Source organism: Talpa occidentalis, unplaced genomic scaffold (genome assembly GCF_014898055.3).
Source record: "Talpa occidentalis isolate TD23 unplaced genomic scaffold, MPIMG_talOcc4v2.1 talOcc4.12, whole genome shotgun sequence".
Classification (NCBI taxonomy): Eukaryota; Metazoa; Chordata; class Mammalia; order Eulipotyphla; family Talpidae; genus Talpa; species Talpa occidentalis.
In genome coordinates, this window is record NW_023601212.1 from 21874180 (window position 1) to 21892259 (window position 18080).

At 39.7% G+C, this 18080-nt stretch overlaps 1 protein-coding gene across 6 annotated transcripts in view; it reads left to right on the top strand.

Moving 5' to 3' along the window:
- The window catches only part of JHY (junctional cadherin complex regulator), a 58408-nt gene extending 41898 nt beyond the window's left edge, over nt 1–16510 (top strand). For all 6 annotated transcript variants that reach the window (XM_037505472.2, XM_037505475.2, XM_037505471.2 and 3 more), the window contains 5 exons: nt 2362–3020; nt 4499–4790; nt 11794–11874; nt 12652–12780; nt 14350–16510. In XM_037505472.2, the coding sequence (XP_037361369.1) occupies nt 2362–3020; nt 4499–4790; nt 11794–11874; nt 12652–12780; nt 14350–14547 (1359 nt within the window). In that variant the 3' untranslated portion in view covers nt 14548–16510. The remainder of the gene's footprint in view (nt 1–2361; nt 3021–4498; nt 4791–11793; nt 11875–12651; nt 12781–14349) is intronic.
- Nucleotides 16511–18080: the final 1570 nt, after the last annotated feature.

The window sequence follows — 18080 nt, forward strand, 5'->3', positions numbered from 1 at the left end:
CCAGCATTAGGCATCAGGATTCCCGAGAGGAGCGCTCCTTTAGCCAAAGGGCCCCGCTCTGCATGTGCCGGGAAAGCCACCACCATTAAGCAGTTATTCTGAGTGCATGTAGTACGGACTGATTGCAAGTGTGGGTAACAAAAGAACCCCAGTGAGAGTGGGATGAAATAGAGGATTTCAGTGCTGATGGAGATTAAATAGCCTGAGAATGGCTTTGTATATTAACTTCAGGGGACTCGGGTCTTGCCACCTAAAGAGTGACACCTTATGCCTCAATTGTGGGGTAATAAATCTTCAGTAAACCCACAGATCTCAAGTAGGCTGCTTGGAAGGTGAGAGAAATCACATCAAGCCCCTAAATGTCTTCCTTTCTTGGAAGTGAAATGGCATCTCTGGGCACTTACGTGTATGTGAATAGCAGATTTAACACTTGAGACAATTGAAGTTTCATAAAATGATGAGCTCTTGGCCCTATTGACAAAGCACCCTGTGAAGAGTTCTCTTGCAAGCGAACTGTCAGCAGCAAAGGTGTAATGTGATTAAAACCAAGTGGTAACCCAAGATTTCGGGCCTGGTATCCCAGGGGGGCTATCTTGATAAATTTTTCCCTTTTTGGTGGGGATAGGAGAGTGGAGAGAGAAAAGGACAATTGACAACAGCAGGAAAAGAGTTCTTGGTCATTTAAAAGTCTGAACAAATGTTGGAAAGAATGTCATAATCAGTATGAACTGATGCATAGATGGTAACCAAGGGGGTCTTTTTGACCCTAGTGAACACACCAATGAGACTGTTTCATGAACACACCCATGAGATTATAAAATAACACATTTCTTCTGGCTCTACTACCAGAAGCATGCGCTCGCTCGGGGCTATTTGCAAAACCTTCATCCTACATTTCCCCCAGGCAGCTCAAAATACTGCATGGGAGGGAGAACCTTTCTCAATTGAAAGACCAGGAAGGTTTTCTTTTTGGAACAGCACAGGTGAAAATGAAGTTTAGAGGAACTAACCAGAACCTGACCAATCCCTCCAAAAGCTCAAATTCTACAGAAAACATACTCTAAATTTCAAATCATAAGTTATACATTCTTATTTCAAAATTTGATCTAAGGAAAAAAAATTAATGAAAAAAATCTGATATAAAAATACCATGTATATCACTGCTTTAAATCTAACGATGTCAATCTTTCCATTATAATGAGATTTCACTAGCAATAGAAGGCCTCTCAACATTCTGAGAATAGGATGAATCTTAGCAATTGTATCAGAAATGTGAAGCATAAGTGGAACTCATAGCAGTAATTTGGTCGTTCTGTGTAGCAAGCAAAAATGTGATTTAGTCGAGATTTTTCTTCTCAAATGACCCAGGTAACTTGCATTTTTCAATTAACATTTCATAGATGCAGGCCACAGAGATTTTTTGTGTGTGTTCAGAAAGGGGAAAAGTACGTCCCATTAGGTAATACACTGGTGCATATGGTACCTTACTGTTTTCAGTAAGCATTTAATCATTCTTTCCAAAGACCTCTTAACTCGGCTAGTTTTTCACAAAATAATGAGTACTTTATTCCTTGGAAAATATGTCTAAATGGCTTTCGCACAATATAGTTACATAGTGTATCTATTATACCAAGAGTACATTTTGTTGTTATAAGACTTTGAAAAGCATAAAGACTGTTCTGAAATTGAAATATCCCCCAGATGTTTGATTGCCTAAGTACAGGCTATATTAAGGAACAGAAGCAAAACAACCCTTGTGGTCTCACAGATGTCCTATCACAGGCAGACTCTCTTAAAACCCTCTGAATAAAATCTAATTTGTTTCATCTGGTGAAGGGGTCATTTCTAGCTTCTGACTTTTATGAGTAAGAAGATCTGATCATCTGAATTGTATTTCATACTATACTTGTACTTAGTCAGTAAAGCAAATCATTGATGTTCTTCCTGCTGAATATTTTTTTTAAATATTCATTGTGGTTCAAATAAGCTTACATATTTGGATGTAGATTTGTACGTTTTTTGTAAGAAGTTCCTTATCTTTAGAGGTAAAACTCTTTTCTCCCCATGTGGTAGTACTGCATTTTAAGTATTTTAAGTCAAGGCTTTTCCTTAATAAAAATCCCATTTTAAGCTCTCTATTTCTGTCTAGAAAATGTGTAACCTAAAATGGCCAGGAAGAATTATTCCAATAACCACCCTAATTGCTGGAAATTCAGAAAGGACCCTCTGTCCTCTGATCTTCTTTCAATCCCATGGTAACCTGATTAGAAGTTTCAACTCCCAGTTTGAAAAAGCCTTATTTAAAGTTGGTGAAGCATGCCTTATCTTTCAATTTTACATTAAATAAAAATATCTTTTTAGAATTACCAGGAACAGTGGTCTCAACAGGAAAGCACAAAATCCAACAATGGACTAAGAGGCCAATCTTCTGAAACATCCAATGGCCAGCAACCTTCCAGAAGACGAGCCAAGCACAAGATTCGAAGACGGTATGAACATTACAAAAACCTCAAGTCTTTGGTGACTGAGGAGCCAGTAGTCAGTCAAGGAAACCAGAATAACAATCTCCAGCAGCAGCAAAATCAAAATAAAGCCATTGACACCTCAGCAAAGCATGAAGCTGTTGTGATGGCAAATGCCCCAAACAATGACGTACATCAGTCGAACCCTCTTAGGAGCCAGGATCCCAAAGTAACCTCCGATATATTTGCTCCACCAAAGCAGGCTTTTGACAAGGTGTTATACAAAAACACTGTTGGCTATCACACAATGAATGTTAATAAAGAACGAGCACGCAAAGACCAAGAAGGGAAGAAACTTTCCTATCAGCAGCTCTACCTCGACACCCTTTCTAACATGGACTTGAATCACCTTAATGAACTTTCTAAGAGACAGGTGCCCCTGAGACAGAAAGACACTCAGTCTGTCTCCAACATAAACATTAATGGGCCAACTCAACAGAAGAAGCAACCCAAACAGACTCCTGCAGAGACAAGATACAAGAACTTAGAAATACTATGGTAAGAATTCCCTTTTCTCAAGTGATTAGCTAGGGAAGAAATGAGACCCTGATGAAGCAGGAGAGACAACATGGGAAGGGGGTGTGGAGGTTGTCAGGTGAGAGGGAACCATTCACCTAACCACGTCCTTAGCTGTGATTTATGCCTAAAATAGTACGCGTTTCTTCTTCCCCATTACATCTACTTTTCCACAGTGGTTAAACCAGATGTTGGCAGAAGGGAGGGATTTAGGAAACCCAGTAAAAGAGATCTGTATATTCTGAAGTTTGCAAATAATGTTGGGGGGAAACAAATGATCTCCAACACTGTAACAGCCTATCCTAATAACCTAAAATATGCACAAAATATCATTTTTAAAAATGACAATAATCTAAAAATTTGATTAACTATGATATTGAATATCATGTAGCCGTTATAAATTATGATTAGGAGGAAATACAAATAAGATACAAAATGACACATGAAAAAAAAATGCGCCCAAATGTCGACAGTGACTATCTGTGGCAAGAGATTGGGGTTATTTTTCATTTCTTCTGTTGTATATTTTGAATCCTTCAGTTACTACAATGTTGATATATTACTTCTATAATCAGGAAAAAAAAGTCATTTTAAAAACCACTTCAGGGACATTATTTGATGTCATTCAATCAAATGCATCCCTCCTCTAGGATCATGTTTAATTTCCTGGTGCTGGATTTCCATGATTATGTGAATAACGTAACACTGAACCCCAAATACTGTCCCATAGTAATTCAGGGGCATACTTTTCTGATTCAGAACCTACACCAAGACAGATAGGCTTATAGGCTTGCTTTGTTGTTTCTCATGGCTAGTGAGTGAGTTTTGCACAAATCCACCCCTTTCTGGTGTGGTTTTTTGTTGTGTTTTGGTTTTGTGCTGTTTTGTGTGTGTGTGTGTGTCACTGTAGTTCTTTGAGGGTCACAGCCTTTATACAGGCATATCAGCTCTGATTCTCTGCCTCATACAGGGCCAAGATCTTGTTTCTCCTGTACCAGCATCAAGTGTTAAAACCCAAGCTCTTGGATTCAAAACCTGCACAAAGAAATCCATAGCTTCATTTTATCCAAAGTCGGCTTAGTTTTAGTTCCTTTTTTAAATTTCTGACCTTTGAAGATTCCCTGCCTCGCTCATAAATCCAACTATGTATTTTAAAGTCTGTTTATTTAATTTAATCCAACATTCCCAGGTCTTTTGTAGTGGGAAAGACTTTTATTTATTTCCTATTAGTATCTTTTCTATCCTGAATGTGCTAAATGAAAGGTCTCCAAAATATATTAAAGAAACAAAGGAGACAATTTGAAGAAGTCAATATATTTATGATAAGGTTAAATCCAAGCTCATTCATTTGATCTGGGGAGCAAGAAATACATTAGCATAAATCACTTTCGGACCATTTATCTGATCATTATACGTATCCAGGTTGTAGTAACAGATCTGAACTTTTTTTATCCCGTCAGGAAATTCCACTCAACCTCAGACCAACCTGCTAGAGAGTCTCCAGATTCGCGGCTGGCCGAGATCATGGAGCAGCACCAGCAGGCCTTGATGCAGCTGACGGAGGTGCAGCCCAGCGACGGGGCCTCATCCAGCATCACATTCCCACCTATTCTGTCAAGGGTAGAGAGTGAGTCCCAGCTCAGTTCAGAGAGAAGCCAAAGGAACCAAGTGAAAATTAGTCGTAGCAATTCTGAAGGCTATCTGTTACAACTGGAAAAGGGAAAAAAGCATAGGAAAAGAAGCGGCACTAAGGTATGGAAGCATTTTTATCAAGTAACCTTTTAATTTGGGGAGTACTCTGGTTGACATTCCCCTTGCTCTAAGCCTTGGAGCTGGTGGGTGCGTTCACAGTCTCTGCCACTCCGGGTGGACCAAGGTCCTGAGGAACTTCCTTGCTGGAGCCCCTGCTATTTCCTGGAGGTCTCTTTCTTCCTCCTGGAAGCTGTTGCTGCCACAGATGCCCATCTCCACCTCCTTATCTCAGGAAGGGTCCTCCTTTGGGTCATCACACTCTCAGGAAAGACCCCATACCCCATCTCAACCCCATCTAGGCTGAGTCACCCCAGATGCATTCTCACTCCCAAGAAGAGGGTCGAACGAGCAAAATGCCCTATTGCCACTGCCATCTTCCTTATCTCCCTCTGTCTCTCTCTTCTCCCCTCCCCAAGAGCTCCTCTTGACCATAATCTCACCTCAGCTCCTACAATAAAACGAATACTAAGGAGAGCAATGACTTAGCTTTCTTCTGAAACATTGGCTCATCTTTACTGAGTTTCTCTGTCTGCGATAAGATTCACCATCACTAGCACCTCTGTGAACAAATTTTTCCATTAGCTCTTCTGGTTTGTAAGGGGAATATGAGGGACAAGGTCACAAAATGGAATGTTTTCAGGAAGAAACAGGTGTATTTCTCTAGGTAATAAAAACTCCTTAGTAAAGATGATTTTCTGCAAGGAGGAAAACAGTAAGGAGAAGGTGCAAAATGTAGTCTGTTTTATAGGGCAACAAGGAAAGACCTGGCTGGAAGCAAAAGGCCTGCGGTGACTTGGGTTTCCCAGTAAGAGATTCTGAAATGGAGGCCTACGTGCTGGGGTAAGAAGATACGAGGCAAAAGGATCATGAATAAAGGAGACACTAATAGGGAGCTTTGGACCAAGAAAAAAGGGTTGTCTTCTCCTTGAGGGGGAAGCTAGACTAGAATGGGCAGTAGGTTGTAGCATAGGGAAAACAAGGAGGACTGGCTCAGGGCTGCAATATGACCTCAGACATGCAGCCAAGAACTCAGCTCACCCACCTCAGCTACCCACATACCCCATCCTGGGGTCCCTGCTCCCTCAGCCATCCATGTTGCTAGGGTCCCTAATCCTTGTCCAGGCCATGGAAACCACTATCAGCGGCTTGAAGATGGAATAATCCTCAGTTTCACAATAAATAAGAGGAAATGGTGTTTCTAGGATCATAAATAATTTTTTTTTTTTTCACCAAAACCACCACATGGTAGTTGGGTTCTGAGGCATGCTTAGTACTAGCTTCAAGTACTTCCTAAATAGGTTTTATAGACTAGACCGGGAAGCCAGACACCATGCATGCTATCAATATTATTCCTACAGGGAAATGTATTCAGCGCTTTGGAACCATGTTCGCAGGTGAGGACGGCCTGTTCACTCGGAGCTTATGTATTGCCAGGACCTAAAGCACAGCTTGAACACACTACCTCAGAAGAAAACCTCCTGATTCAGGGTTCTTGCCAATATGGTTTGTTGAAAACACAAGCTTTTAAACTCAATTCTCGGTGAGGAGGGTTTAATGGAAGTCATGGACTCTGCCATCCCCAAGTTCTCATCTCTGCTCTATCTCTTAATAACTAACTCGGTGATATGGGCGAGTTATTAACTCACCGGAGCTCTGTTTCCTCAGAGGCACAATCAGAATTGTCCTTTTTTGTAGATCTGGTGTAATAATAAAATATCAACAGCTCCACTTGGCCCCTAGCAAATAATGAACATCAACTAAATTTCCCTCCACCTCCTCTTAGCCATTGAATTCATATCTTACTGAGAATAGAGGGGGGACGTGGCAGAGACAGCATGTGTCCCCAGAAATCTACAAGCAAGGGTGGGAAGGGGAAGAGAGAGGGCATCCAGTTTCTGCTTCCCAAATCCACTTTCAACTTAGAAAATTACTTGCTTTCTGTCAGGAATGTCACAATCCCAAAGTCTCCCCTCTCCTGTTCTAATGCCTCCAGCCTACATCTGACAAAGCACACAGAAGCACTCTTTGTCTTGTAAGTTCTTCCAGAAGCTAAAATGACTTAGAAGTGAGCTATTTGTAAGGGACAGCAGGTAGCCGGGGCACCAGCAGAGGGAATCATTAGCCAGGTCATGCCCATTTGCTGGTCACAACCAATCTTTTGGTTTCCAAGGGAATTGACTTGAATCACATTAAAAATTTGAGGATTTGTGAAGATAATAGGCCCCAGCGCCCTTCCTTCTCTCCTGGCAGTTCTGTGGTGGCTGATTGATGAATACTAAGCATTGTCCATCGCCAGAAAATCCAGACATTAGGCAGGGCGAAATCAACGCAGGCCAAGGGATGACAAACAGTATAAAAATATCTGTCACCATCCGCCACAAAAATCACAGCTTAAGGACTTCTCTGTGCTGGCCATGCTGAGCTGGACTGCAGTAATTAACTCATGTGTTTGTGCTCACAGACAATCTGGCAATTGCTGCTTGACTGCTTCTAAGAAGAGGTTTATTTGGATTAAGTTTAGCAACCACAGAGCAAATTTCCTTTACTGGCTGGTCCCTGGGACTGGAGGCATTGTTTTTTGTCCTGTTTTTGAATAACTGTCTCACTTACACATCTGAGGAATGTTCTGGAATGAAGCCCTGCGGTGTCCCCCCCTGCAGCAGGCACAATATTTCAGAGTTGAAACAAGTTCCCATAAGACAGCCAATGTCATTTTCGATGCAGGCACACGCTACCCCAAGTTTACAATAAAAACCTCACTTCTGTATTGAGAGGTGTAGTTGATTGCTGCCTGAAGCCTTCCATGAGGACTGTCCTGTAGCATCCTGTGCTAAAGCAATCTATGGTGAGCCGTGGGAGGGGGCAGGCCTGGTCTTGGTAATCCTCAGATGGTCCCAGGGCTGGGTGAGGACAGCTAGGGTGCATCTCCTACAGAGACTAACAGTGATCCCCTCCCTCAGGGGTATGTTGAGGACATGTCTATGACTCCCTGCTGTGTTTGGAGACCTAATGGGACTATCATTGCTAAATTCTTTTTTTTTTTTTTTTTTTTGGCATAATGCTATTGTGACCTTTTAATCTCCTAACAGCCAAGGAGAGGTAAATCAAAGTAAATTCCCTGGATTATTTTACTATAAAAGCCTTTTGAACAGACAAAGTAGATTAGTGGTTGCCTAGGGCTGGAGGTGGAGTGGGGACAGTGATAATGGGGACAAGGTTTCTTTTAAGGGTGATGAAAATGTTCTAAAATTGGATTGTGGTGATGTTTGCACAACTTGAAGAATCTATTAAAAACCACTGAATTGTGCAACTTCATTTGTTATGGCCTATGAATTATCTCTCGATAAAGCTGTTAGGAAAGTCTCAGTGGAAAGAGATCAAACAAAATTGCAGGGCTGAGAACCAATCAAGATTACTTGAGCTAAACTTAAGTAAATCCAGGATTTTTCACTGCCAGTCATCCAGAACAAACTCCTCCAGGAGTCATCCTCTCCTTGGAGAAATGTCTCGTTGCTAGAAGTAGCTCATCCTGCTAGGGAGTCCATGGCATTTAGAAATAGCCCCTTTTAACCACATCCTTCTCTTCAGGTCACTATGTACTGCTAGATCCTGGGCTCTGTTTTCCTAGGACAGTCAAGACCTTGGCCGGACAGTCAAGACCTTGACAGTGTAAGAACGGAGGGGGGTCAGGAATGAGCAATTATTCATGCCTCACGATGTCTTGCAAGTCAGTGGAATAATTCAACGTTAAGCTGCTTCAGACTAAGGATGTGATTTCTGGGCAGTAATCATTTCATTCTCATCAGTTTTGGTCAAATTGGATTTATGTCTTGGCTAGGAGCAAGGTTCTTACATTCTTTCTCATTATTAGTTTACTTTGGCAGCTAGTAAGAGCGGTCACAAACCAGCGGTACAGATGGCAGAAGAGAAAGAATCAATTTCCAAATGTGAAAAATACGATCTCTGCATTCATTCACCTATTAAAAATGAGCAAGGATTTTTCAAACGGGGTAATACACAGTGTGATCAAGGTTTGGGCAACATGAGCACTGGTATACATCACTAATGGCAGTGCTCAGTATGACCTTGAACAACCTTGAACATTTATCACTTTTTCTCAATCACTCCACTTCTCTTCATTTATCTCAAAGAAACTACCAGTAGCCCATAAACAATACATGTCTCAAATGTTTGGAATTTAGAGGAATAGCTAAAAAATAAACCAAATTAGACAAAAGAACATTATGCATAAAAAAAGCATTTAATGACAGGAAATACACTAGAATGGTGTAACGCTCAACTGGTTAGTGGAGAAAAATATTTCTAGGTGGTGGACAATTTTATAGAAGTATAGGCAGAGAGAGGTAGAGGACAGGAAGCTGCCAGAGTGACTTTACTACATACAATGCCTCTTCTTAAAGGATTTCTTTTTGAAATGCCCTTCGATGGACTTTTCCTTTAAAAAAAAATTTATGTCTAAGAATATGATGATTTGAGTCCAAAGGTTTTAGAAAGAATTTTCTCTTACCTTTTAGAATTATATACACTGAAAAAGTTTTGACTATAAATCTTTAACGTTCTCTAGTCAGGTAATTCTATTTCTAGAATTTCTCATCCTTGCAGTACAGAAAGCAACTGAGATGTTGCTTTCAGCTACAAGTCACAGAGTGACCATTTACAGCATCATCAAAGATGTAGGCTCATGCTAAGAAACAAGGTCATGAAGAAAAGAAGTCATGGTGGATGCCACCGTTTCTCCTGCCGTGGGTCTCTCCTTTCGCAGACCTTCCCACAGGACTGTGTTGGGTCAGCTCCTGGAGGGTCACAGCCCCTGTGATCCATAGTGGCCACCATTAGGGTTAGGGAAAGAATCTGCCATTTTTACTGGAAAAACAAGAACTACTAATTCTGATGACTGTGTGATCTGGATTTGCTGAGCCTTTCTTTAGAGATCTGATATCAATTGCTTAAGAAATAAGGATGTTTTTGCTCAACCACAAACACATATGAAGAGGAGCATTTTAAATAATGCAATCTCTGAAAAATCAAGCTCTTGAACTCAGCAGACTAGATATGTTTGTGAATAAACCTAAGGCATGAATCCTTATTGCCTCTTTTCTGAAATATGGAAAAATCTATGGGTTTCATTCTTCTTACACAGGAGTCCACAAATAGGTAGTTACAAGCACTAGTGGTTCCATAGCTCAAAATATCAGAATCTGTGCTTGTATGATTCCTTTGTTGTTTTTTTTTTCTTTCTGTCCTGGCTTTAAAATTATTGCTGCAGCTCCATCTCTAAGGAATCACTTCCACATTGGAAATGAGATAAAGGGGAGGGAGAGGCAGGGAGAGGCTGTGCCAGCCCAAGTAAAAGCTTTCCAAGATGTGCCTGCAACCTACTCCAGCAAACTTGCACTCATGCCTCTTGGGCTAGGGCTCAGAGGTTCTGAGCCTCCACAGTGGGAAACAGTAAGAGAGAAGCTCATCTGTATGACCTCTGGGTATCAGTCAGTAGGCCATTGTGGGTAGAACACATCATTATAATGGTTCATGCGGCAAATGTGTACACACATGTCTCCATACGCTCATGTTTGTATATGTTCACTTCTAAGGGTTGGGAATCTTCAGTAACTACATCTCTTGTTGAAATTTTCTAAGTCTCTGGACTATCTCTGCCAAATTCTTATAAAAGGCATGCTAGCTGCACAGCATATCTTAAGACTTAATGAACAGGAGCTTACAAAATCTAGAAAAATACCATCTTCATCATCAGCACTACTGGGGTGTAGCCTGCCTACGGTGCAGAGTCTTCAGCAAGGCTGTTCTTTCTCAATCCCCACCTCCAACTTAAATGTGCTCTAAGGTCAATCCTTTCATTTTAACCATCTCTTTGGTCCTATCCTTCCTACCCTCCCCAAGGAAGGAAACCAAATGAATTCACAAACTCAAAGTAAAAAAAGATTTGATTTCCTCACAAGGGCATCTGCTGCAAGTAGCAAGTCAATTTTAATATCGAACGCAGCAGTTTGGGGAACACCTTTATGCTACAGTCAGGAGAGACCATTTGCATTTTTCCTGCTTATTTCTGCTCATGTCCTAACCCAATAATTAAATTGCCTCAAGAGGTTACTCTGTTCCCTTTAAATCTGCAATGGCTGGAAGTTATATGAGATTATTTGTACTCCTCAAAATATCCAAAAATCACACTGTATAAAATTAGTTTCTCAGTGGACCTTAACCCCTAAATGATTAACCCCTAGACTCTTAACCCCTAAATGTTTGCTTTCTTCTGACATCATTAGACAGGGCACTCTCTTTTGAACCCCTAAATGTTTACTTTCTTGTGACATCATTAGATAGGGCTTCTCTTTTGAAGCAGTATACTTACCTGATTCATTTCCATTGCTTCTCCCAAGAAAACCATTTAAGGCCCACAGCCTCTGCAGCGCTAGTTCGATCCCCGGCTGCCAGCGAGGGTCCCACATGGTGCACAGACCTCTCCCGTCATGCCCGCTGCTCCCCTCAGCAGTGTATTTCATCAGTCTGCCTGTTCTGTTCCCCACTCTGGCTCTGGTGAATTCTCTCACCCTCCCGCACTTCTGACTGTACCCAGTGCTTGTATAAATAAATAAATCTTTAAAAAAAAAAAAAAGCCATTTAACATGTTCAGCATAATAGTAACAGCAGCCACTCAAAGGGGTGATGTGTGTGTTCCGTTTATAATGTTAATAAAAAAAAAAAACAGCTCTTGACTCACTTGAAATGTTTATTTATAATTGTTAGAATTTACTTTTATTGCAGAAGTGGAAAAGTCAAACATGTTAACTAACCAGCTACACACAACTACCATTACAATGGAAGAATAGTTGGGAAAGGCACCCACTCTCCACAGTCCACAGCGACTTGCTGTCCTTCCTTCTCCCTTAACCTTTTCTTATGTGGCTGTGACAACTTGGGACATCCAGGTCCTTAGAAGAAACTGTCTCTGTGATTGTATTTTTAGAGTTCCAAGCTGAAAGGGTATCAGAAAAGAGACGTGAAGCTTGGAGGCCTTGGACCTGACCTTGAGTCCATCAGAGACAAAGTGAGTATGATGTTCATACAACAGCCTCACACTGGGCTTTGCCCATCTGTCCTTTAGCAAAACTGAATATAAACGCCCCCGTAACAAAGTCCTAATTCAAATGTCTCGCTCTGAATAGAGACCTTTCTGCAACAGCATTGGTTAGAGAGACCCAGACACTCCTTTTACCATGAAATGAAATTACTTAGCCAATGTGGCTTTATGGATCCACCTTTTAGTTTTGAAGGCCCAAACAGAAAAGAGGGCCACGTGTACATGAAAAGAGATGTGTATGTTATAGGGTTGTTGGTCTTTCCCAATAGAGTTATCTTGGTAATTTTGAAGAGTGGCTACAGAGAAGACACTTAGGGTAAGAGTTTCCCAACCCATGAAAAGTGCATCCACTTTATTCTCTTTCCTCTAGTGAAAGGAGATCTTCATTTAATGTGTTTTAACTGCAGTTGCACTCAAGGCATAAAAAGAGAGTATAGTTCAAAGTTGGAAGCAAAAATGAAAATAAATTGGGTAAATGCAACAAAGAAGGGGCTGAAAGTGATTTAGCCACTGTTAAGGGAACACTGGCTGTGCTGTTGCAGTGACGGTCCCCCTCCGAGAGACCCTTTCGAAGAGCAACAGGAATTTAACCATTTCACTGCCGCCTCCTTCCATGTGGCCACCCCTTTGCTCCCCCTTGTGCTGGTACAATGTGCCTCTCCACTACAATGAGGGTCACTTTAAATAGAGAAAAGAGGCTCAAACTGGACCTGGGAGGCATTGTAACTTTGTTTCTCTAAACAGATGCAGAAATTAATACAGCAAAAGGAATATGCAAAGCAGGTGAAGGAGCACAACATGAGGACACTATCCATTCTTTCAAAGCCACAAACAGCAAAAACCGAAAATAAATCTGTCATCCCCCGGCAGAAGGTAAGAAATTCTCACCGAAGCAGCTGTCTTTTCGATTGGAATGAAAAGAAAATTTCTGTTACCTCATCATTTAACAAGGTCCCCCAGCTTATACATAACACAAGGGATGTTTTAGCTATTGCCATTCCTGCAGCTACTCAACATTCATGGATGTCAATGTAAAAATGACACGTACACACAAATGATGCTGAAGGTGAACCTTATGTTTTTCTGATATTTGCTACTGTTGTTAGTCCTCAGCGTGTTTCCTTCCAAGTATAGTATTTCATGTTTGTCACACACACAATGAATATGGTGATTTCTTAGAAGAAACTAATCATCCTGATTAGCTATCCATTTCCTGCTCTATCATGAAATAAATTTTAACGAAATCCATGCCTACTGGCTATTTGAGTACTTATAAGCAAAGATTTTCATTGTTTCTCTCAAGTTCAAGTTCCCCTATCTGTTTCCAGAGGGATTGTCTATATAGATTCCTCTACCCAAGAAAAGTGATTTCAGCAAATACAGAATGTTCTCCTGCTCAGCTGTCATCAGACTACAAGTGGTGATGTGAAGGAAATACGCTCTGCAAGGGAGACAGAATGTGGCTGATTTGCCTCCGTCCCACTAAGGACATGGGACCCTTTGCATGAGGGACAAGTGACTCTTTTAGGAATTTGTACTCCGTGTTCTCTTTCACAGACCATCATATTTCCTCCCTATTGCCTTTCTTCCTCAGACCTTGAAGACCTCAATCCACTGGAGTTTCCATGGTGCCACTTTTTCTTTTTTTTCTCCTTAATTTTTTCATGAAGAGATTCAAGGCAACAAGTCTATGATTAGAAATTCCTACAGAAGTCACCTCCACACAGAGAAGTCTGGAGTTTTTTCTCCAGGACCTCAATATACTACCTATTCTTATTACAGCTTTCAATAAACTTATTAAAATATCATGCTGACATAAAGGGAGATTTAGATATTATGATCTCATTTGTATTGTAATTCAGAACTCACATCACTGGAGGAAACAAAACTGCCTTTTTTGCATATCCAGGTTTCTGTAAATACATTAAAGAAATCATTTCAGGGCTCCAAAATGTATGTTGCAGCATTCTAAGAGCCTAGAAACAAGAATAGTTGGTGTGATGATGGCGGCTCAGTTTTATATCACTGCCACAATGTCTTTTAGTCTCAAGCTGTAAAAAGTTCTTTTTGGATGGAAAGGTATAATATCTCCTAAGAAATTCTGTATTACTCCCAGAAGCTAAGCAAATCATATCCATGAGACACCTATTTTCAAACACTTGATCAAAAACTCAGTTTTATAAAGAAAATATCAGGCACCATTGTATGCATCAATCTGCAACTCCTGCTTTTTCCCCACAGCATAAGGTCATGTGGCTAATTTCTTTTGTTTAAATTGTGTTCTGTTGCATCACTCACATTTTACATTTGATCTCCCTTTCCACCTACGTCTTATAGTATGTTACTGTAGCAACCGTCTATTTTCCTAAGACTAGATGTAATTTAAGGAATCCAAGATGCACTTCCCATTTCAAATAAAATTTTCCCTTTATGCTTTTTTAGGCTTTGGAATATGCTAAGACGATCCCCAAACCCAAACCGTCAAATCTGACGGATCAAACATCCAAGGAAAAGAAAAATCCAAACTATGCTGGAAAAGAAGAAACTTTACCAGAAATCTCACTGCTGGAAATACTACAGAACAGACATGAAAGGGAAAAGCAGGCTGTGGCCGCTTTCAAAGTGCTTCACATTGTATAGGCAACACATGCAGAGGAGACCAAACTCCTGGAAATGGATGTGCAGTAAAGAAACTCCAACCAGCCACTCTGCTTGGAGGGAGATGACCTATTATCACCATAATTGCAGTCCATGCTCAATTCGTGTAAGATTTAAAATAAGGGCCCTATTCTCTTATGGTGTCATACTTACTTTCTAGGAAGAAATTTTTTTAAGTATTTATTTTCAAATCAGTTAAAATTTGGCCTGAAGAAGTAGGGAATAAAGTCTATTGTTTTATAATGAATCTTTTGATTTCTTAAACTATCTCCACCCTTCCTTAGAATAATGAAAACTCTGAAGCTGCCCAAAGAATAAGTTCATCTACTTGTGTTTCTCTTTCACCCTCTTGATAAGGAAAAATGAGTAAAAACACTCCAGTTTCTATTAACAGGAACTCAAATTGGGCTAATTCCCAGTCGATTTTGAGATACCATTTCTAAAATATTTCTAGATTTACCAAAGGGTTTATATATAAGATTGAAAACATAAAGGTACATTAAGATGTGCCTGTTCAAGTGGATCAAATCCCAATGTTGTCCAAATAGAGCATCAAGACATTCCCCAGGAATCTTCCAACAAGTCCAGAAACACCCGTCTCAGGCACCCTGGGAGCTACTTTCTTCAAGTGGCTTACTCCGAGTATACAAATCTGCTAGGCATCTTGCCGTCACACTCGTAAGCTGTCAAATGTGTGCTATCACACAAAAGAAGAGTAGATAAGACAAAAGCCTTCCACAATTTACTGCTGACTATTGCTTTACTTTTCTTCATCTTTTGGAACTGAACATTGTAAAATTTCCAGGTCTTAAAATAGCTGGAGGGTTTAATTTTTTTGTTACATGTTCTATTGCATTCTTAGATGGTCACATCCAGAAATAATTAGATTTAATAACTTAGGACACATCTGTTTACCTATACAAGTGGCATAGTTTGGAGATTTACTCTTATGTTGTCTCATTTTACATATACCATGTTGTGGTATACAAGTTCCTGCTATCTAACTTTCTCTTAAAGATGGAAGCAAGTAGAATTGCAGTTCTAGAAAGATAATAAGTATCTGAAAGTGAATAGAAAACTAGTGAAATGTTCCAATGATATTTAGAAGATCATATTAGTTCTGAAGACTTGTTTTAGGAAAATCACTGCCCACGCTGTTCCAAACAGCTATTTGAAAAAAAAAAAAAAAAAAAGGAAAAAACCATCAGGGTACATGGCGAAGACTTTTTTAGAAATATGAGATAGAACAATTTTTTTTTCCTAAGTGCTTTTAAATTTAAACTTATTCCAGAAGATAAAATAGTACAGATAGAGATTTCCACATTTTCATACTTAAAGGGGCAGGGTAAATTGCTTAAATATTCCATTTCTATTAGAAGATCTTAAAAAGATTTAGAGCTTGGAATGTTTTTTTCTTACCCGACTGCCAATTTTTCAGAAGAGAAAACATGTCAAGAAAGGACAGATGACTCTGAAATGGTCAGTCCTACTGATAGTTACGGGAGAGTAACTGATCTACACGCCAATCTTTCACACCTAATTATTCATGGAAGAGGTTTTTCCAAGCAAGAGGAATGAAAACATTAAGAATTTCAATTCTGGACCTGAACTTCCATCAAATTTGATTTTTAGAAATATGTACTACTCTATCATATTTGAAACACGTATCATCCAGCAACTTCATCACTACACTGATAAAGTTATGAGACATTAATAAAGCAACTCTGATGTTGCCTAATAAAAGACTCCATGTACAATTTTTTTTCCAGAGTATTAAAAGCCTTCCCATAATCATTTCTCAGTTAGCCTAAGCATTTTGAAATCCTTCAGGCACTTTCACACATACGGTCAAGAATCCATCCTTAGCAGAAGCAGGTCAAGGATCCATCCTTAGCAGAAGAATCCATCCTTAGCAGATTCAGTTGATGTCAAACATTACACAGGATCTTTATTACTACAAGTCTTTATCATCTAGTATATAAAACTCTAAAACATCAAGAGTTCTTGCACATTGAAAGTAATAGGCGGTATCTAAAATTACAAATCCTTAGAAAAAGAAAGACATATTTGCTGAAAGTTTGAGGTTGAAATAAAAAAATGGATCCAAACGGGCTTTTTTCTAGCCCCAAGTCATCCCAGTGGTGGGATTCCATGTCAGAACATCCCTCAGCTATACCAGGATGGGCTTAAGATTCTGCACCTATACCTTTTTGCTCCTTTAAATTATACTAATAACAATATTGATATTTGATAGATCCAAGTGGATTCATGATCAATTTTTATGGTACTTGCTTCGTATTTTAAAGAAGTACAATCTGCCTGTTAGATAGAAGGGAACTTCAAGTTTGTGTGTGATTTTAATGATGGAGGACCTGTATTTGACCAGATGTTCCATTTGTCACAGAGACTTAGTGCCTAATCTGCCTAATCTCCATAGAAGTTGGTGTAAATAAAGGACCTTTAAACCACATATCCTCTCCTATTCTAGCCTCCTTTTTATGGTGTTTTTCCACCTCAAGTCTCCAACAAGAGCATCCTCTTACAGGGAGATTTTTTTCACAAGTAGCTGCATTTAATGACAGCCATCTTCATGACAGTTGTTTTGTATAGTAAGGGGTCTCTTGGGAATTATCTAGAAACCAACTCAAGGAAAGAAAATATTGAGGAACAATATAAAAGGTAGGCCTAGCAAAGACATGATGCCTAATCGTTCCAATTGGGGCCTTATTATTGGTTAATGAATGATTGTCAAAACATCACAGCAAGCATAAGCGTGCACGGTCTAGTCTACAGTGAGAAAATGACTCTTCATCCCAACAGTTATTAGCTGGGAGTTGTTTGCAAACACATCCAGTAATTATAATAACACTGAAGCTAATTGAGAACCTAGAGTTGATAGCAAATGGTCGACAATAGCAGACTAGATAAACTCAAGGGGGATTCTCTTTTAATTACTTATGGAAAAACAGCAGAAAATGAATTGAATGTAGGTGATAGTCTGCAGATATCAGGGCAAGTTTAGCTCATTCTTGCCAAGATGTGCTTCAAAACCTGCATTACCCTTATGTTAGAGGCAGCATTTGAAAATATAAAGTTCTTAAGGGGAAAAAAAAAAAAAATCAAAGGGACTCCCTAAATACACCTTGTTTTTTCAAGATTTATCTTTCCCTATTAGAATAAGAATAAATCATATTTCATCTAACTCTCAAATATTCCTACGATGAACAGGGGTCTCTCCTCCTTAAAACTCAGTGCATTTCCATAGCTTCCGTTATGAACAGTTAAAAACAAAAACAACATGTAAATATTCCCTTTGCTGGTTAGTGTTTTTCCAGTGAGTAAAGAATTTAAAACCGTAGCTCAAGGTGAAAGGTTGCAATTATTGTGGATTTTGTGTGTCTATAATACCTCACTGCACCTCCCATCCCTAACGATAGGAAGCTGTCTATATTGTCAAACAAAATGTGTACATTACAAAAGGCTAAATAATGGAGAAACATGTAGTCTAATAAAAT